This window comes from Phaseolus vulgaris, chromosome 8 (genome assembly GCF_000499845.2).
Source record: "Phaseolus vulgaris cultivar G19833 chromosome 8, P. vulgaris v2.0, whole genome shotgun sequence".
Lineage (NCBI taxonomy): Eukaryota > Viridiplantae > Streptophyta > Magnoliopsida > Fabales > Fabaceae > Phaseolus > Phaseolus vulgaris.
Genome location: NC_023752.2, coordinates 6,067,111 through 6,088,457, shown reverse-complemented (window position 1 = coordinate 6,088,457; position 21,347 = coordinate 6,067,111). Strand labels below are relative to the sequence as shown.

The 21,347-nt window shown below is 30.2% G+C and overlaps 2 protein-coding genes across 2 annotated transcripts; both read right to left on the bottom strand.

Annotated features, from left to right (window-relative positions):
- Nucleotides 1-1,227: 1,227 nt before the first annotated feature.
- LOC137823607 (uncharacterized) lies at nucleotides 1,228-1,785 on the bottom strand. The gene has a single exon (XM_068628813.1). The coding sequence runs from the start codon at nucleotides 1,783-1,785 to the stop codon at nucleotides 1,228-1,230; it is 558 nt and encodes a 185-aa protein (XP_068484914.1).
- Nucleotides 1,786-5,582: 3,797 nt separating this feature from the next.
- Nucleotides 5,583-12,333, bottom strand: LOC137827205 (DEAD-box ATP-dependent RNA helicase 8-like). The gene is made up of 10 exons (XM_068633436.1): nucleotides 11,362-12,333; nucleotides 10,227-10,287; nucleotides 9,319-9,553; nucleotides 8,209-8,447; nucleotides 7,458-7,709; nucleotides 7,200-7,380; nucleotides 6,746-6,834; nucleotides 6,601-6,674; nucleotides 6,411-6,525; nucleotides 5,583-5,942 (listed from the first exon to the last, which is right to left on the bottom strand). The coding sequence occupies exons 1-9, from the start codon at nucleotides 11,688-11,690 to the stop codon at nucleotides 6,447-6,449; spliced, it is 1,539 nt and encodes a 512-aa protein (XP_068489537.1). The 5' UTR covers nucleotides 11,691-12,333; the 3' UTR covers nucleotides 5,583-5,942; nucleotides 6,411-6,446.
- Nucleotides 12,334-21,347: the final 9,014 nt, after the last annotated feature.

Here is a 21,347-nt window from a genome sequence, read left to right as displayed (position 1 = left end):
ATTAATACAATACCCAAAGTGTTTCAAAGTTGACTACATGGTCAATAAATGTCATTGTTATAGTTACTGAGTATGATCTTTAAAAGAAATTAATGTTTTCCAACTGAAGCACATTATTAAGTTGTAAGTAACGAGGTGACACATATGCAATATTCTTTATAAGTGTGTTAATATAGATTCCCAATGTTCGCCTGATAGCGAGAGCCGAGGGAGAAGCACGAAGATGAGAAGTACCACAGTCAAGCACCCAACAACCTGCCTGACTGAGGGAAAAAGACGAAAACTTCAATGGTTCTCTAGGTCCCATCTCCCCAGCATGAACAAGTTAATAACCTTAGTCCATTGTCAAGGTAGGAGTTGAACTAAGAAGTGCATTGTAAAGGCTGAAAGAGAGTATCATAAGCAATTTGAGAAATATGAGTTATTTCATGATAGTTATAGAATTAACTTAAAATCATGGAATATAGTTGATTATTATATTTTGGATTATAAGTTAGATTTAACCACTACACCAAGCAAATTTTTTAGTATTATTATGATTTTAATTATATTAACAATATTAATAATATTAATAATATTAATAATATGAATATAATATTAATAATATTAATATAATATTAATAATGTTAATAATAATGTTAATAATAATGTTAATAATAATGTTAATAATAATATTAATAATAATGTTAATAATAATATTAATAATAATATTAGTAATAATATTAATAATATGAGTATAATTTATTTTATTATTAATAATAATAATTATATTAATATGTATAAATTATATTAATAATAAGTATAATAAAAATGATAATATGATCAAAGAACTTGTCTGGTTTAGTGGTTAATTCTTTTCTAGTTACTGGAAGGACTTGAGTTCGAGTTTTGGTTGTTGCAATTTCTTTGGAATATTAAATTGTGTCCTATGACTTAGGTTCGAGTCCTATTTAGTTTTGGGCTTGGCCATGCTTTTTTTGTCAGATGCGGAACGGACAAGGATGTGTTCAAAATTCAGCTTTAAAGTTGTACTTAATTAGAGATAACAAGTTTAATAAGAGAGACATATCATTTATTTTTTCTTATTTTTTAATTTTTGTTCACTCTTACATACACTCTCTATATATAGAAACATTTGGGAATAGCATATTCAGATAACAAAATAAGTATACACAATATTTTAAGACATGAATCTAACCTCTCTTATCAATCAGTATGTGATTCATATTAGGAGTTCCATTCATGCTCAATGTATGAATGATTTGAAATTTGTTTAATTTCTACATATTTCAGCTCAGGAAAGAATGATTTCAAATCGTCTATGTTGACATTCAATCGCTTAAGGTACTTCAGACGCAGTATGTCCACCTTCCACCATTTAAAATCTACTTCCATATTTTCCACTTTTCCTCCACTTATATTTAGCTCCAATGATGACAACAAACCTTTCCTCTCGCCAGGCAAAAATCGTCCTAGAAAACTCTTTCCAGGAAAACATTCAAGATGCAACTTTCTCAAACGTGGTGGCAAAATGGCCTGAAAATTGTCATACCTTGAGTCAGACACACTCCAAGATATCTTCAGACACTCAAGTTCAAAAAAATCTTCCAAACCTAGAAACTCCATATCCTTGATCACGGCCTCAGTTCCTATATGTACGCTTAGTCCCTTTAGTTTTTTCAAATTTACAAGATCTAATATTCTGCAAGGAGTCTTTTTAGGAGTGCTTATTTCAAATCCCTTTAGTACTTGGAGATTAGTGAGCTTCTCGATCCCCTTTGGCATTCCCTCCAGTAAGTAACATTGGGACAAAATCAGATGTGTGAGACTTTTCATTGATGAAATATCATTAGGTAGTGTTTCCAAATTATGGCAAGCTTTCAGATCAAGAACTAGTAGTCTCTCAAGTTGAGCAATGGAGGAAGGAAGCTCGAATATTCTTGATATCCCACGGAAACTAAGATATTTCAACTGCGTTAGATTTCTCAACTCTTTCAAGAATTCTTCACTCCCAACTTCAATGTGATGCAAAGGTGAATCTTGCCAACACCCAAGTTGAAGCACCTTTAAATTTGGAAATTGTTTGACCCATTGTGGTCTAAAATTTAGATAACTTGCACCACATTGAAAATAGTATATCTAAAACCAAAATACCGATCACCTAGTGTCACTTCTTTTTGCTTAAGCTGTAACCGACTTAGTTCAATTTCTCCATAATGAGATACTTCCAAATAAAGTTTTCGATGCTCTACATACAATTTTGATTGACGACGGAAGTTAGGATGAATTCGAAATTTATTGATAGTGGAACCCTTTCCATTACCATAGCGTACAATCACATTAAATTTCAAAAGATCATCAATCACATCCTCACCCAATTCCTGTGTTGTTTTATTCATTGTACCTCTAATGAAACCCTCTCCAATCCACAAATTAATTGCACTACTTTTCCTTATGACAACGTTCTCAGGTAAAAATAGGAGAGATGACAAGCAACCTTTTGATACACGGTCTAGTCAGTAATAATCTTCCAGAGTCCAACTCTTCTGATGGGGTTGCTGCAACTGTTGTGATGTGTGAAATATTTGGCCACCCTTGTGATCCTCCTCCTTAGATAAATCATCAAAAGCATCCATTGGGAGTAACTTGTGAGCAGAATCTATGATTCTCTTGCAAATGTCATCCATGTCTTCATCCAGCTTCCTACGGTCTAACTTGCGAAGATGACCATGCACCTCTGCTAATGTGTCAAGCAATTCTTCTTCATTCTTCTTCACTCTCGCAAATACATCCTTTATCTTGTTCACTTCCAATCTCAACTTCTCCAACTTCCCTTCAAATGATTCATCTCTTCCCCTTTCATGGAATTTGTTCCTTGTTGTCATCAACTGCTTCAGCAACACAGGTACTGCTTTCATCTTGTTTGTTCGAATTGACATTTTACTGCAAACAAATAAATAATACAACGTCACCCAATTTTTGTACTACATAAATTTATTTTTGTGTGTATGTATACACTCACACCTACCTTTAGAGGCAAAGACGGAAAGAAAAGAAGAAATAGAAAATAATAATTGCAATAGCTAAATATGTTATGGAAATGATGGTAGACTCTTTAGAATAATGTGAAGAAAAGAAAAAGTGTGCATAAGTAGAAAAGTTGTTGGAAGATGATAGATGATGCATGAAGGAAGTATAGTTATAGTTGATATGGATGGAAGGTAAATGATATAGTTTTAGTATGATATGAAGGAAGGAATTGCAGCACAACGTCATTCTTTGAATTATTCCAAACAATTTTGGATTCTTCATTCTTAGTTTATTTCCTTGAAAGAGACAATTTATAATATTTGCTATGCTTTCAAATCAAGGAATATTTCATTAGGGACTCATGAAGATACTTGGCCAATCATTTATGATTTTCAGATTCTTTTCAGAGTTGTTGGGTATGCTGTTTTCATAGAGATGTCATCATGGAGAAGGACATGGTGGTGAGTTAGTCATTTTGTAGGAACATGACTTCGGCCATATTCTAATTGTGCTAAATCTTTATTACATATTTTAATTTTATATTAAAATTTATATAAATTTTATAGATTTTTTCTTTGAGTTTTTAATTTTTTTCAATTTATGCAGCCTAACAACAATAGTTGAAAACCACGTTTATATGAGGCGTAACGGTGAATGTTAAAAAGAATTTCAAGAAAAAGATAGTTAGAATGTTACTACGCCTTCTCTGACTTAGATCATGACTTGTGATTTTTGTGTTTATCAAAACAAGTAAAATTATTACGCTCATCAATTGCAAATTTAATATAAACTTTAACCTTCGACTTGGATTAGGAATTTCACAGTTTTTAACACATTCAAATCTATTAAATTTGAATTCATCATTTCAAATTATTTCATTTTTCTAATTTTAATCTATTCTCTACATTGATTTCCCATGAAAATCAGGCACTTTCTACCTCCATCTCCATAACTCCTCTTCACCTCCATACTAAAATGTGAATAAACTCTTTTATCATTTTAAAAAACTTTAAATACCTGCATTCCTTTGAGAGAGCATCTAAGTGTTAGTTACATGCAGAGGGCTGAAGGGGCTTAAACATATGCATTATTTGTGAAGAGGCTTAAGCAATTTGCATTCCTTTTGAGAGAGCATTTAAGTATTATGACAATTTGTTCATGTAATATATCATTTAAGTCATATACCCCGACACAAAATTTAAAATCCAACATTACCTTGACTTCATTTTTGCTTACGACTTCAAAAATCCATAAGTGATTGTTATATACTCCAGATTTTAATATCTATTTTAAGATTTTAAATGACCATATTCAAAAGTGAGTTATGAGTTTTGAATTTTCATATCCAAAATGGTGTGTTGCAAATGGTGTTAAGGATCGAAATCCGGAATTCATTTATGTTTGCTTACGAATCTTGACTTCTGAAAATCATTTATGTTGTTCAGATAAACTTTCGGATAACAAAATTCAGAAATGACATATTAGGATTGGATTTTATTCAAAACTTTGTTATTTGACTTATAAATATGAATATTTCGAAAACAAAAATTTTAAATAATTTAAGACATAACGAACATTTCACGTCAGTGTGTTTAGGATAATGTGTTTAGTGTGAATTTAAATTGATATAGTGCAGGAATAATCAACTAAGTATTATTTGTGACGAGGCTTAAGCAATTACATTCCTTTTGAGAGAGCATTTAAGTGTTAATTATATGCAGAGAGTTGAAGAGGTTTAAGCAGTTGCATTTTTGTGAACTGGTGTAAACCATTGCATTATTTGTGAAGAAGCTTAAGCAGTTGCATTATTTCCACCAACGCGTAAGTAAAAAAATTTGTTTATACTTTATTCGTTGCACTCATTTTTGCATTTTGAATTTTTTTTCTTCTAAATTGTAGAATTCAAAATCCAATTGTTCAATCCAAAATATAATTTTTAAATGTATTTTGCATTGTCCAATCCATAATATAATTATTAAATATATTTAAAATTATACAAAAGATAATTTCGTGAAAATACCATCTAATCTTAAACCCATATTATAGTAAGAAAATGTTAATCTGATATACAAACAAAATGAAAAAACAAAAAAAGTGAAAACAATATAAAATTTACCTTAACCACTACCATTCACACCAACAACCACCAACTGGTCACACCACAAACAATCAAAACCAATTGAAAATGAAAAAGTTACTACACTTTCCATCAAAAGAGAAACCCTTCCCTTAACATATATTGAGAAGGATAGTATTAGAATTAAAAATATATATAAAGATGCAGAAGGAATGGAGTTGCACGGATAATGTGCCTGAAAATCATTATCTTATATTGCTGACAGACTCGGTTTTTCTAATTGCTTGTGAAGTCAATCTCGTGAAAAGATGGAGCTGCTTAAATGCTTTAACATTATAATTAAGCCATTCGTTTGATTTTGTTCAACTGTGTGGCTTTTGCTAACCCCAATGTGTTATAACATGTTCAGTGCTGTCCATAAAACACATCAATACCAAAACCTATTAATTGCAGACCATTGGTGACTGCAAATATATGAGCAGAAGAAACCGCATATTATTGTAGAATAGATAGGGATGTCTTCATAGTAAGGTACATTCCTAAGTAAACAGTTAAATGGATTACTAAGGAAATGCAAACTCTGGACTTACAACACTTTGTAACAAACACATCTGCAAATGTAAACCATGGAAACCCAACCTGGGGACCCGGCATTTATGTAACATTTGAAAGCTCATATTAAGCTTTCAGACAGTCCTGATAATAGTGTTCAAGAGCTCTCCAAAGCCAGAAATTAACCAAAAAACATTCAACAAAGGGTCTCACAATTCCCCTATTTTCATAGTGCATCCTAATACAAAGTATTCACACCTGCTTCACCAACACTCACATCAACCTGTAAAAAATATATGCATGCACAGAAATCAGTAAAAGCAACTGCATAATTTGAATTCTACTGCAATGAAGAAATAGGCAAGGTTAAAGAATTAGAGGTATGATATAACACCCGGCAACCTCTTGCTCCAATAAAGGGCAGTAGTAATAAACAGTAGGTGCAAAAGTACAATTAATACTTAAATCAAAATTAGAAAACAAAAGCTGTTTTTCTTTGAAGTTTAAAATTTGATTTTAGTTCTTACAGAAATTAAAATAGATTGAAAAGAGAAGAGACAGAGAATAAGTTACTAAAAAATTTGACATAACTTATATTAGTGGGAAGGGAAAAGATTAATTGTTCACAAAATCTATTTACGGTTATTTGCATACAAAAATATATAAATTCATTTTCACTTTTAAGATCACAACCCTTATCAAGAACAATAGTGGCTATTATAAATATGAAAAAAAAAATCCTATTACTCACCGCAGTTGTGAATACAATCAAGGTATTTACCATCAATCACCGGCAATAAATTGCTTGATCAATGTGTGGCGGAATTTGTTTTATTTCAGTGCCAAGTTCTTGTTCAATTCTATATCTGGAAAAAATAAATGGAAACTAATGAGAAATCTTTAGGAATTATGACTGAAAGTGACATCTAACAAATACTTACAAATTGAAGCGATCCTCATAGGTGATCAAGTTCACCGCTAAACCTAGGTGCCCAAACCTCCCTGAACGACCAACCTACAAAACAAAACATCCATAAGAACACAGAACCATTATCGCAGTAGGAAGAAAGCAGAAATTGAGCATACCCTATGTAGGTAGGTTTCCGAGTTCTTCGGAAAATCAAAATTAATAACAACATTGACTGCCTGGATGTCTATTCCCCTTGTGAAAAGATCTGAAAATGTTTCAGAACAAGGGAGACAGATGAAAAGTTATAGTTATAATTATTAGGGACAATAAATTAAAAAATCTAGCAAATGCCACCATGCATATATAATTAACTAAGGGCATGTGGCATGAAATATTACTGAATACCACCAGCGCATCAATGAATTACACTAACCAAACAAATATACAAAGTATGTCATTATTCATCATCTATTCAAAACTGATTTCGGAAACAATATAATGAAAAGGCATTAAAGGTTGCATATAGGAAAGGTCAAATCTCGCTGGATAGGCATTGCGCAGCAATCAACAGAATAAAAAGAAAGACTGTATGCACATTTATAGAAGGGTTCTAAAGTGCCTGTTACATACCAGTACAAACAAGATTTCTGCAGGCACCATTGCGGAAGTCATGAAATACTCTATTACGGTGGTCTTGCAACATCTTTGCATGAATATAGAAACACGAATACCCAAGTTCAGTGATTTTCTTGGCAAGAAGTTCAACCCGATTCACGGAATTGCAGAAAATGATTGACTGGTTTATTTGCAGCTGAAATAGACACTACTCTTATTACTATATTCAAAGATAGCATATAGAAAATACAGAATATCTTGACATGGATTTACCTTAGAGAAAAGAGTATTTAGGCAGTGGACTTTCTGCCTCTCTTCCACAAATGCATAATATTGTGTAATACCTTTCAGAGTTAGCTCATCCATAAGGTTAATAACATACGGCTTACGTAGATATCTATCTTTGAAATCCTTAACAGTAACAGGAAATGTAGCAGAAAACATCAGAATTTGACGGGTTCCAGGAAGAAATTGAATCAGCTGTTCTATTGAAGGTTGGAACTCTGGGGAGAGAAGCTTATCAGCCTGAGCGAAAATTATATAAAACCTCATTATTGTCATTTTTTTGGTTTGATAAACAAAGAATTCATTATTGGTGCAGAAATTACAGGGTACAAGAGGAAACAAAGAAAGCTAAGAACAAGAAACATGACATATACCAAGTCAATCTCTTTGTACATCACCATCCAGTAAACATTCTAACATTTCATTCCAACCAAATTCATCGAGTAAATGAAGAAAGGTACCAAAGTCTCCAAAAAACAGAAACCTCTGATCAATACCGGTATGAATATCAGAGGAATTAATGTTAAAAGTTTCAGAGACAGAACATGTAAAGGAAACTAAGGAAAAGATAAATATTTATAACATGAATCAGAGTCACAATAAACAAATCCATTGCTTCTTTTAACACCATCCAATCCTCTCTTACCCACATCTTCAATCCCTTTTGTAATGCAATAAACAGTATCAATTACCTAAAGTATCTTTATCAATTAGTAAATTTTAAGAGAAATGTAACTACCTCATCCATAACAAGCATAGAGCAATCTTTCATAATGCAAACACCCTTCTTTGCAAGATCTAATATTCTTCCTGGAGTTCCAACTAGCAGATGAACTGGTTGATATAAACGCATAATATCATCTTTTAGGCTGGTACCACCTGTTGTAACCATAACTTGAATTTTCAAATGTTTTCCAAGCTCTTTACACACTTGGGATGTTTGCAAAGCCAGCTCTCGAGTTGGGACCAATATTACAACTGCATGACAGAATATAACAAAGGCAATGATCAAGACATAAGTAGATTCTAAAGTAATTTTCATTCAAAAATATAATAGACATTAAATAACTACAAATAACATAATAAATGAATCATGCATCAACAACAACGCAGCCAAAGATATACTATTTTCAAACTTCAGCACCAAAACCTATATGCACATGGACAAGACAACAACACAAATTTTGCAGCCACGTGTTAAACAACAATCAATATATACATACAAGGAGAAATTATAGGATATGCAAAAGACTAGAGTACCTTCACATAATTTATACATTCATTGAATATTTCTTATCCACTAAAAAACAGTTTTGTTTAAAGAAATGTTCAAAACTTAGTTAAAATTAAGAGAAATTACTTAACATATTCTCAAAGAATTTGGGGCTGACTGTTTAAGCTTTAAAAAATACTACCTCTAGCCTCAGAGAATAGCACTAAAACATTCAGTTTTAGATTTCTACAAAATTATTATAATTTTTTTAAAAACGTGGCTTCATAAAAAAACACTTAAAAAAATCAAAGAGATGGGCAATTAATATCTTTATGTAGTATGGACAAAATGCTGAAAGAAGATAAGGAAATTAAAATAACAATATTACATCAAGCTTGTTTAAGTAAATACTAGGAAAGAATGTTACTAAACTAGTAGGACCTTCCCTATCAACAATCATATATATCAGTTACTTCTCTCTCCGCATATCTCAGTTTTAATAAGAAAACACTGCTTAGTGAGGCCAACAAGCAGCCGGCTACAAGAAAGGCTAACAAACTAAGAACAACAAACATAATGATTTCAATTATATTTCTGAGATTTCTGTAAAATACTTAATGTAAGTAGAGGTCAAACCTTGAATAACATTATTATCCTGGTCAATTTTTTCCAATGCAGGAATACAAAATGCAGCTGTTTTGCCTGTTCCATTTTTAGCCCTAGCAAGAATGTCACTACCAGTAAGAGCAATCGGAATGCTTTCCTCTTGGATAGGAGATGGCCTTTCAAAACCCTTCTCGTATATTCCCATAAGCAGCTCACGCTTCAAAAAGTAATCCTCAAATTCATTGCCTTTAGTTGCTGTCACATCCTGAGAAAAACAATGAATAAAGCTCAAGACTGACAGAAATGCTACAATATAAAGTTAATAGTATTTAATCACATAAAATAAAAAAGTTTAACAAATAACTCATGGATGATAACATCTAATTAGACCTTCAAATAGATACAAAATTATAATATTATCAAGTAAAATTATAACCACACTGATACATCTAGCATTTAATTTAGAATAAAATTCAATTTCATCAAACAAAATTAAACCTCCTAACAAAAGTAAATGATACTGAACTGGTTACAACTTACAAGGAGTAGAATCTGAGTACATTTCCTATATCACTAGAATTGCAACAAAGTATGATTATGATTGAGATTCGGAAATTTAATTGTCCAAATAAATGAAAAATGTCAATCTCAAATGCCTAAATAATAGAGTATATGGTACTAAATAATACGTTGATCAACAAAATGCCAGCTATCACCTATGTGAGAATCAGCTCAACAAAAAATTCTAATATATTAACTAAAATTTTCAACTCACAAATAAATAAAAATAAAATAGTATGGAATTAGAAACATCACAAATAAAGTGTACCACCCCAAGGATCTCTGAAACAAAACACATGACTAAAGCATAATGCATATTTCATACAGTCAACAACTTCAACCACAAGATTAATCGTTTATAATTTTCATAACCATACCTCTGTTTTGTAGCGTGTATCAGGTGCAGGGATATTTAGTCTTGCCTTCCAATCTTGTGAACTGACAAATGAAATCAATTGAGGATAAAATTAGAACAATTATTTCCTTAGGCAAGAACCAGTGTAATAGCTTTGTCTACAGGTAATATATTTGAACTTAACATGTCATTTTCGAACTTTTCACTTTCCCATTCTCAAAATTGAGCAAACATCTGTAGTGCCATAATATATTTGCAACACCAAGGAACTAGGCTCCCATAGTGGACAATTAGACATTATCAGCTCACTTTGAATTTAAACATAAATACACAACAGAAATCAATGTAAATATTAGTGATCATGTCAGACAAAGAGTTTATTAAGAAAAAAATCAGAACCTCAGAAAACCGCAAATAGGGATTTAGTTTTACAGCTAAAATTTGAGTTCCAACAACCATTAATAATATAAATTACATAATCTTCCAAAATCCATGATTACACAAAAAATCCCGATTCCCTAGCATAAAACAACAGGATCTCCATACATAGAAGAAAACAAAAGAAGAATTCCAAGAATTTCCACCCTTTAGCAACCCAAACTATTTAAACCACGTTGTTTGTAGACGGATTATTTTCACCATTACAATAAAGAAAAAAAAAATCTCTAAAACTCTCAGAACTACAAAGAGACCACAATAACTACACATCTCCCACATGAGAAGATAGGCTTTCCTCCAATAGTTACTCATCCTCTTACACACCACAACAGACACACACAGGCAACCACTCACCCACACAACTAACTAACCATTGAAAATGTCTCATGCCACAAAACCTTACCCATTCCAACCCCAGAAAGCTCAACAGATCCAACATCCTTCATTAATCCCATCACGACACACGTGTCTGTCCAACACACAACGTGATTTTCAATGTTTTTAAGCGATTTCAGTGGCAACATCAAGAAATTGCAGACAAATGCAGTCACAGTAGGGTCACATGAGAGTTCAAAACCCATGACATTGCTGCCTAAATCGCAGCGATGAACCATTATAAAAAAACTTCCTAATTTCAAGAAATTAATCTGACAAAGTCCCAATTTAAATAAAAAGACACTGAGACACAAAAACTAAAAAACAATAAGGTCAAAAAAGACCTTGGGTCAACGGCTTCAGACTGTACAGTCTTCTCAACCTCCTCGACAACGTTGGTGTCGGTCCCACCACCTAACTGGTTCCTTCTCAACCACTGTTGCTGTTGTTGTTGTTGCTGTTGCTGCTGATGCTGATGCTGCTGATGATGCTGTTGATGTTGTTGCTGATGGTGGTGGTTCTGTTGATACTGCTGCGGATGATGGTGCTGCACCATGTGCCTCTGCACATATTGATGTTGCTGATGTGGCCTCGGTTGAAACCCAGGGTTCGAGTTCAACCCTCTTCCTAACCCCATCCCAGGTGGGTACCTTTCTCTATCTCTATTGTTCATCCCTCCGATCTAAAAACCAAAAATTTCTACGTAAAAACAATGTACAAGATGCTGCTACACTCTATATCGCACGAAGCTAGGGTTTCTCGAGGGTCGCTGGATTCGTAACCCCGTTTGTCTACGGCGAATTCTCGGAATGGGGTTGCGATTGGTGCCTAGACTAACAAAATCTGAGGGGGAAAATCGGGAATTTCTCAGGGTATCATACAAGGACCCAAAAAAAATTGGGTAGGGTTAGGTTGAAATTTAGAGCAAGAATTTGTACAGATCTACAGCAGTTAGAGGGGTTGATTTGATTGGAGGCAGAGATTTGATGAAGGTGGAGAGGAAATGGAGGAAGAAGAGAGGAAGAAAGAGTGTGGCTTTCTTTGAATTTCTTTTGTGTTGTGAATGAAATCAATGAAATTTGATTTTGTGAAATTAGGGCGTCAAAATGGGATTTCTGATAATTGCTTCATGGCCCCTCTTTCTCTCCATTTATTAAGTACAAGCATTTCACTTTCACACTTTGAATTTTCTTTATCATCTTTCTTCAATATATTAAGGATTGTGGAATCATGGATCATTCTTCTCTTGTAAGAGACATTCCTTCTTCTTTTTTAATAACAACAAAGACATGGTTTCACACTATAATTTTTTAGGCATTTTTTTCATCATTAAGGTAATATATATGTAAATTTAGAATAAAATTACAATTCCAATCTCAAACCTTTATTTTGATATGCATTTGTTGCTTTCATAATATGTTTTATTAATTATTAATGTTTGATTTTACAGTAGAGTTTATTCAATAATTATAAATGATATTCAATTAGTTATTAACAATTATGATAAACTTTAAATATATTCAATAATGCCTATAATATTAAATAATATAATTATGCTATTAATCTTTTTATGATTAATATTTCCCTTGGAATTCAATTTGAATAAAAAAAATGGAGACTTTTTTGGTAGAGAAATTTATTCTCACCTCTTCAACCACCAAAATGAGGTAATGGTCACAAATACACGAAATATCATTAAAATATATTTTGTCAAGTGTAGAAAAAATTAAAGGGTGATATTAAATTTAGTAAATAAGAATAGGAATGTCATACTCATATTAGGCAAACAAATATGTTTTTATTTTCTGAATTTTTTTCACATTTTTTTGTCTATAATCTATTATTTCCTTTGTTTCTTCCTTTGTTAATTGATGAGATGATAGTTCAAAATGTTATTAGAAATGAGTTTGCATGTTTTTGAAGACTTCATAATGCATGAGTTTTTGATATAATATTATAAAAAAAAATGTGCATAAGTATGTGTAGAATTCATATAAGACAAAAAGGTGCATCTGGTTTGTTAATGGATGACAAAATAGTCCACTCCACCCTATCTTCTCCCTTGAAAGAATTGGTTGAGATGGTGGAATGATCTTGATGGGTTAAGGACATTGGTATGTCCTTCTATAGGATGAGTTAGAGATTTTTCTTGTTTTTTTAAACATGTATTTTAAAACAACTTAATTATGTAAATAACATAATATAAAAAAAATTATAATACTTTAAATTATTATTTTTATTTCATTTTTTAATAAATAAATTCAAATAATTGGTGAGTCAAAAAAGTTATTTTTTCTATTTTTATTGTGAAAAATTCACCATAGTATTTCTTTATCCCCACAAACATATATTTTTCAAGAATAATAAGTTCGAAGAGGAAACATTCATTGACCTAGATAATGATACACTTTTCGAATTACATATTTTTACAAAAGACGATGAATATATATTCTTCTCCTGAAAGACTTTTCATGATTTCAATATTTTGTTGATATTATAGTACGAAACTCATTTTTAACCGATAGTAATATAATAGATGTTATACTTAATATTTCAACACTATCTACATTACTCGATTTAGTCAACTCTAAAAATGATTGACATATTGTTATTCAAAAAGTTACAAATTAATTTATATCTCCACTATATTAATTTTAGTTCAATTTTCATCATACATTATACTCGTTTATCTTTATTATAACTCAAAATAACAACTAGTGAAAAATTATAAAATGTGTCATTCAAATTAGTGGTACTTGGGAGTTGATTTAGTTTTCAACAAGCAAATCAAACATCATTATTAATGAATTAGACTCTTAAAAAAACATATAACACTAAAATTAATATCTCTAAAGCTTGTTTAACTATCTTAGGATACACAACAATTTACACACTTTCTCTCCTATTAACAAAATGACATTTTTTATAAATTTTCTTTAAAGTCATTTATCACGATTTTAACATTTTCGAAATATTATCCAATAATTTGGATTTGTACAATATATTAATCATAATTCATTTTATCATCATTCTTCCCAATAATATACAAATATATGTATGAACGACATTGTTATCACATACAATTATTAAAGAGTGTTTCCCAACTAAAACAATGATTTGTTTAATAATTTTAAATAAAAGATTTTTGGATACTTGAGGTGTAAAAGTTATCCAATCCAAAAATAACATGATTTTGTGGTTTTTAAGAAAAAATATGCTTTGAAAATTTTGGAAAAATAAATATTTTAAATGCGTCAAACTTATGATACACCAATAAATTCGAGTGAGACAAACTTGAACTTTAAAAAAAAACATATTTTAATCCTAAGATTAAGAATGTTGTTAATAAATTAAATCAACTCTTTCGTTTTTATTTTCTGTTAACGTAAATCTACTCAGTCATATAAATTAAGAATGTACGTAGTAAAACCTTCCTCATAAACCTAGAGATAATAACAATAAATATATTTAAAAATTATATTAAAAAATAGTTATTACTATTTTTAGTTAATTACTTATTTGTATGGATCTTTTATTTTTTTTATTGATATATATTGTTCCAATTTCTCTCTCATATTTAAATATGTAATTTAAAAGAAAATTAGAGATTAATTTATTTGAACACATAAATAATTCAATTCAAATTAATTTTTTCCATCCTGAAAAACTTTATATATATAGTCAACAATTAAATCATTTAATTAATATGCTTAAATCTGTTATCCATGTGAATTTGTTGGCATATGATTGGATTTTTGAGAATTTTTATTTGCATTTTTTTAACTTCTTTGATAATTTGAATTTTGTATTGAGAATCAATAAGCCCATAATTCCTTAATTTATTCGACAAAATTATTATAAATGCACTGTTTTTTATTCCTTTTGATTTTTTTGTTCTTTTTTTAATTGCGTTTTGTAGATCCTTAACGCAGAAACCAAAATTCTTTATTCGCTTATAAGCGTAAATAATATATCTAAATAACACGACTAAGTACAATAAATTTTAATATATTTTTCTTATTTTGCATTTTTTTTAGTGAAGGGTGGGGCCCACCCCAAAAGAAAATGAAAACACTTATCATGTTACAATCCAAGTGATGTTTTCAAATCTAATGATGACGTGTTTGGTAATCATTATTTTTTCTTTTTTGAGAAATAATCTTTTTTCCCTTTTTCTCAAGAATTCTTCCTTTGGTATATCAAATTAAAATCACTGAATTCAAGAAGAACTAAAGCAAGTTAGGTCTATTCAGTATAAAGAAAAAAATGAATAAATAAAAATTTAAAAGGTGAATAAAGAGAAATTAAAAATATTTAGTCGAAGAAAACTAAAATGTTAATAAAAATAGATAACATTAACTGATCTTATTTTATTTTTATTCAACCAAATACTTAATATTATCTTCATTCCATTATTTCTACATTTTAATTTCATTACACTGTTAAATAAAAATAAAGAGTAATAATTTTGGGTGTGAATGATTTCAGTACTAAAAGTGACAAATCATTATGAATTTGTATTATTGGTTTGCTTTTATGTTATTGTAAAGAAAAGTAATTGATATTTGGCAGAAATTGAGGGTGGTTTGGAACAGTGGTTGTGGATAAGATTACCATATATTTGGCTTTTTGTTTGAAAAACTTCAAATAATGATTTGGACAAAAAGCATATCCATAATTTTTGTTTAGATTGTGATTTGAGAACTTTCAACCAAAAGCTAACACACCATAAAAGAAAATAAGGTCGGGTTCCTCTCATAATGACTTTTGTAACTTCCGTCTTTTTGTCCTCGCGGCTCCTGTGTTAGACGTCTCTCTGTCTTGCAAGTCATTCTTCAAGAACGGCGGGGTGGGGTACCTGCGAAGGCGCTCCGATGCTCAAGTTAGTCTGAGTACAATATGCCGATGAGTTAAGAGGGAAAGATTACCTTTGACGCTAGGTCTCCTCTAGTATTTATAATTTTGGGATGGACCTCAAGTGTTATGGGTCTACTCTTGGATTTCAGACGAGGGTCCAATTGTGCCTTAATCATAGTTTATAACTAAACTGATTTAATTACAGTTAATCATATGTTTATTGTTTGTTCTTAGGTTTATTCGGCCTTGTCGACCATTCGGCCTCTCGGCCATCCGGTAGTACAGGTTCTATTCGATGACTTTGATTGTCATATAATATGTTTAGTCAATTGAAAAGGAAATAAAAAATGAAATTAAGTATGATAATTGGCACAACGCATGTTCAGAGGTAGCATAGGAAAAATTTACTTCTTTGATTAGTTCTGTTTTGGCTCTGAAAGAGATTGTGTTGGTTGTGGAAGCTTTTTATTCTTTCATGAGACATAAGGAGAGTTGTAACTCTTGTTTGACTATATAGGTTTTAAAAAAAATATAACCTGTCAAAAGATCAATGTTTTTTAACAGTACAATGTGGAGTAACAACAACAGAATTCACACAACAAACTTGAGGAGCATTTACATTAAGAGTATATAAGCCAACATTAATATAATCATACCATTCCTCTTGTTGGTTTTCATATCTTGGATGGTGCAAGAAGTGGGGCAGAAAATGAGTCTATATTTATAAGAAGATACAAATTTAGATATAGAAATCATATTGTATGTAAATTCATGTTTGTACAATACATCAGTTAGGTAAAGATTCTCATTGCTTTTTCCAGTGTGTGTGGGAGAAAGGAAAATTATTTTTGATCCTATTTGATTGATTTGTGCAGACCCAGAACTTCTTCCATTATTTGACTGTTGTAAAAAAGACATAAAAGCTTGATATTATTGTTGAGATAAACGAACATACTGAGTTCCTGCAGCACTTTACTGAGTTGAATCATTAGCAATTTCATTAACAACATCAATGTTGTTGACAACATTGTTTTGAAATTGATATCCAGGAGGAAATCCATGTTTCTATAGCACACACTAATGGTATGTGCATTACTTCCAAATTGTGTACGTTGTGCCAATGGTTGAAAGAACAGTACATGAATATTTGGTGATGCAGACACATATAGAATCTGGTCTAAAGCTATCAAGTTCATCCCATATAAGCCTAGGTGAAAAAATCAGTAATTGTGAGATCTGCTTTGTGAAAAATTCAGTAACTGTGAGATCTCCTTGTTTAAGAGAAGAAACATTCGTTTGTAACTCAGAAGCTAGTTTCTGAAGCTTCTGTTTCAATCCAAGATAAGCCCTGGCTGAGAAATTTTGGTCTTTATTTCTTGCATTACTTTCTCCACCTTCTCCTCTATAAGGGGTTGGTTTGAGGAGGATTTCATCTTCACATATTGAACTTTTTCGGCTAACCCCATTGGAATGATTGCTTTAGTTATCTCCTGGTCTGCATCATTCACAAGCTTTTGAATTGCTTCCTTTGAGAATAAACTAGATTCGGGTGGTCCCTTTGCTTCTAAAATTTTCCTCTTGAGACTTTGGATCTCTCACTCAATGTCACTAATCTTGGATGAGTTTACCTCATATGCTCTCTAGTTCCACAGGTATTCCTTCTTGGAAGCGTCCAATTGACCGAAACTTGAGATATCTGTGGTGTAGCAACTCTTCTGTATCCATTTTTCTCAACTCCTGTGGAAATTTCCAGTGTTGGTTGAGTGGTAGATAGCTAGGGAATTGATAGAGAGATCAAAAGCAACATCCTCTCACACGTACCAAGTTGAAGTGGGGGCAATGGAAGAATGAAGTGAGTCAATAAACATAGGCAACTGTTAAGTACCTCCATGGCCTCAATGATTGCATGCTTGATTTGTTGAGAAGTCCATGCAGGATCAGCATGCACCACCCAGTGGTTCCTACATGTATATCACAATTATAACAACATTATTTAAAAGGAAAAAGCTAACCAGATTCTTTTCAACATAATTTTTTTCCTTGAGAAATTTAGGGTGGTACATTATAGTATACACTAGCCCTTGAAAAGGACTAATATGGCCTACATTTGAGATTTTTAAGAACTTCTGTGTTTACATAAAAAAATCTTAAGAGATATAGTGAATCAATAATTAAAAAGTGTACTTTAAAGAGCATGCTGGTAACATCCCTGTTCCCCATTATTTGAAAACACCAAAAAGTTATGACTATGAAATGCAAACAGAATTCTCAAAGATAACAAAGCAAATCACATTAGAAGGGAAGCACAGCAAAGTATCAAAGTTCTTACAGGAATAACACCATCAGCTATGCCAAGTCTGTAATGTTCTTGTGCTGTTATTCTTAACTGTTCACTGCTGACATTGAATTCACTCACTGTTTTTCATTCTCAAGATTGATACAAACGTGCAGCCAATGATTATATTTATCAGCAAATCAAAGGTATAAAATATTATAAACTCAACTAGTGAACAAGCTAAACATAAAATGAAACTTTCTGGTACATATCCTGCAAATCTCTTTGGTGTGTGAGTGAGAAGTATATATTAGCATGTGAGTCCATGACCTTGTTCATAGAACCTATAAATTATAATTTCTTTACAAGAAGCTTGGAACCATGGACACCACTACTGGCCCATTAGGAGGAACAACCAAAACATGTGCAATGATATTAAGTATGGTGTTGAATAGGGTAATGCAAATCCAGAAGTTAAAATATATGCAAAACTTTCAATATATTTCTTAAATATTTTTTGGTATTGTCCAATCAAGAGTTTTATCTTAATCATATTTGTATACATGTGTTAAGAATCTGCATACAATATTAGCCTAAAATTCCAATTTAATTACACAGTATTATGAAAAAAAGGAATTATAATATGGTTCAAAATTAATGATCCAAAGTAATCTTCTCTGAACTTTATTAATTTTTTTCCAGAGAGTAAAAAATACAATTACTTCAAATATAAAGATCGATGGAAATATGGATATATAATATATAATCTCGAATTATATAATAATTTCTCAAACATAAAAATATATCTAAGTCTACTTTAATGTCTTTGTGTATTTCTTCTGCTTTATTTTAATAAGTGTTATTGGTTTGAAATATTTATTTAATCTTTATTAAAAAATCTGAGTGATCATTTTAATGGAGTCTCTATATCATTTTTTTTTACTTACAATGTTCAGTTTAAACATTGATTAAAACTACCAAACCTGGTTGACTAATTTTTTATTCCCTCACTGTGTTTATAGAAAATATCAATTGAGCAAAATAGACCCTGTACCTAAAGGAACTTTTTTTTTTAATTTTGTGAAATTCATTTATTATTCTGATATCATTTTCACAAGAATTGCATATTTTTCACCAAAGGGTTGACTTATTACATTGATTTAATAGAAGTTGCACACAACTGGCTTTTGTGAGATTTTCTATTCACACAATATTTATCCATAACAAATTGCAGCAATAATTTGAGTCAATGTTATCAAGTTTTTATTGTACTATATTCTATGTAACTTGTGGAGGAAAACAACTGAGATTTTATTATGTATTAAAATTTTAAAAATTGAAATTATATATATAGTCGTCATTAACCAATTATTTTGCATACCATGCAGCATGCAACCATTTTATTAAACGTACGAAAGCTGAATTAATTATTATAAATTTTTAGTGTTAATCCATGGATGGTTGGTGTAATTAAGAGTTAAAAAAAACTAAAATAAAGTCTAAAAGAGGGAAGCAAGTATTTTGCTTAAGTCTTTGTTTAGTTACTTGGAGACAAAAAGCCACATCAATCTTCATCTTTTCATGGTTTTCGACGAAATTTTCATTAATTTTTTAAGATATTTCATCGACATTATCTTTATTTCCTTTTCTTTAATTTAAATCCGAAGACTATTAAAGGAAATTGTCATGTATTTGAAGGCTAATGGACAAACTATAAGACTTAGGGTGTACTTTGACTTTTCGTTTAGCACGATTAAGAATATGGTACCTAACTTATATTATAAAGTTTATAATATGTAATTTTATATTTGGATTTTTAAAAAACGACAAAACTTTTAATATTCATAACTTAATCATTTCCATATATACATATATATACCAATAAATGTTAACTTGATTAAGAAATAAATAAGTAAATTTTCTTTAAAAAATTGTGGTTGGGATAGTATTAGAAATTAGGAAAAGTGTTGAAAATCATTAAATAAAAATGAATTTTAGAATCAAAATAATTAATTATTATATTAATTAATTTAGATATATTTTATAAGTAAAATATTAATGATATTTAAAGTAATTTCTATTATTAATAAAAGTTTATAAAATAATTTTTAAATTAATATCTAAAATTAATTACTAATATTTTAATTATAAAATAATATCTAACTTAAAATAGTGATAGAATATTTGTTATTTTTAAATTTGATTGCTCTTAATACTAATAGTGTGTTTTTTTTAGTGAAAAAAAATCGTTTTTTATAAAAATAAATATTTTGGTTCTTACCTAATGTTTTAAAAACGCGTATTTCCGAATAATGAAAAAGAGGAAGAAGACTTGAGCTATATATTATAAATTTGCAAATTATAGTTACTGTTTTTAGTTTTTAGTTAAGGTTACAAGTATATATAATGGAGATAATTCTATAACTCTTTCTATATACAAAATTTAGATCTGAAATTTTACCTAAGAAATTAAATACACAATCAGTATTTTTATTTGATAACTATATAGAAAATGTCATCAAAGAAAAGGATGTAATTAGAGATTTAAAAATAGAAAAAAGCATATTTTCTGTGAAAATTCGACTACCAAGAATAAAAAATTGTAAGAATATTTTAAAAGTATTTTATTATTTTTGGGTGAAATTACAAAACCAACGAATATAGTAAGTTAAGAAAAATGGTTAAAATTAAAAAAAAAATGATGTGATTAGATGAGAGATAAAAAAAATATTATTGTATAAGTAATATATTTTTTGTTTTTAACCTTTGAAGGGAAGATCATTGTGTATGCTGTTTATACGAAATTTCAACTCATTTTTAGTTACTTTATTACCTTTTTTTTATTATGCTAAAACAGGTAATTATTGATTTTAGTAATTATTAATGTCTAAAAAACTTAATCAATTTCTTCGTATAAGTTTTCATTTTAACAATCTTTCATTAAAAAACTTGCACAAAAATAATATTTAAATTCAATTTAAATCAAATCAACACAAAATTGACCCTATGTATTGTTGACTCCACCTACATTTATATCATTATTATTTTCTATATAAAGACAAACTTATGAAAGCAACTTCAAATTTAGGTATATTTTTTTTAATTGAATATTCTTTAAATATAATCCATTGTCCAGCATGCTAATTAAGAAGTTTATCTTTGACCAACTCTTATTATATCACTCTTGCTAACTTCACT

Excerpts from the sequence above, each read along its gene's own strand:
- LOC137823607 (XM_068628813.1), bottom strand. The coding sequence starts at position 1,785 with ATGCCAAAGGGGATCGAGAAGCTCACTAATCTCCAAGTACTAAAGGGA.
- LOC137827205 (XM_068633436.1), bottom strand. The coding sequence starts at position 11,690 with ATGAACAATAGAGATAGAGAAAGGTACCCACCTGGGATGGGGTTAGGA. Across the intron at positions 8,448-9,318 it reads GGATAATAATGTTATTCAAG|TTGTAATATTGGTCCCAACT; the intron begins GTTTGACCTCTA and ends TCTGTCATGCAG. Across the intron at positions 7,381-7,457 it reads TAAATACTCTTTTCTCTAAG|CTGCAAATAAACCAGTCAAT; the intron begins GTAAATCCATGT and ends TGTCTATTTCAG.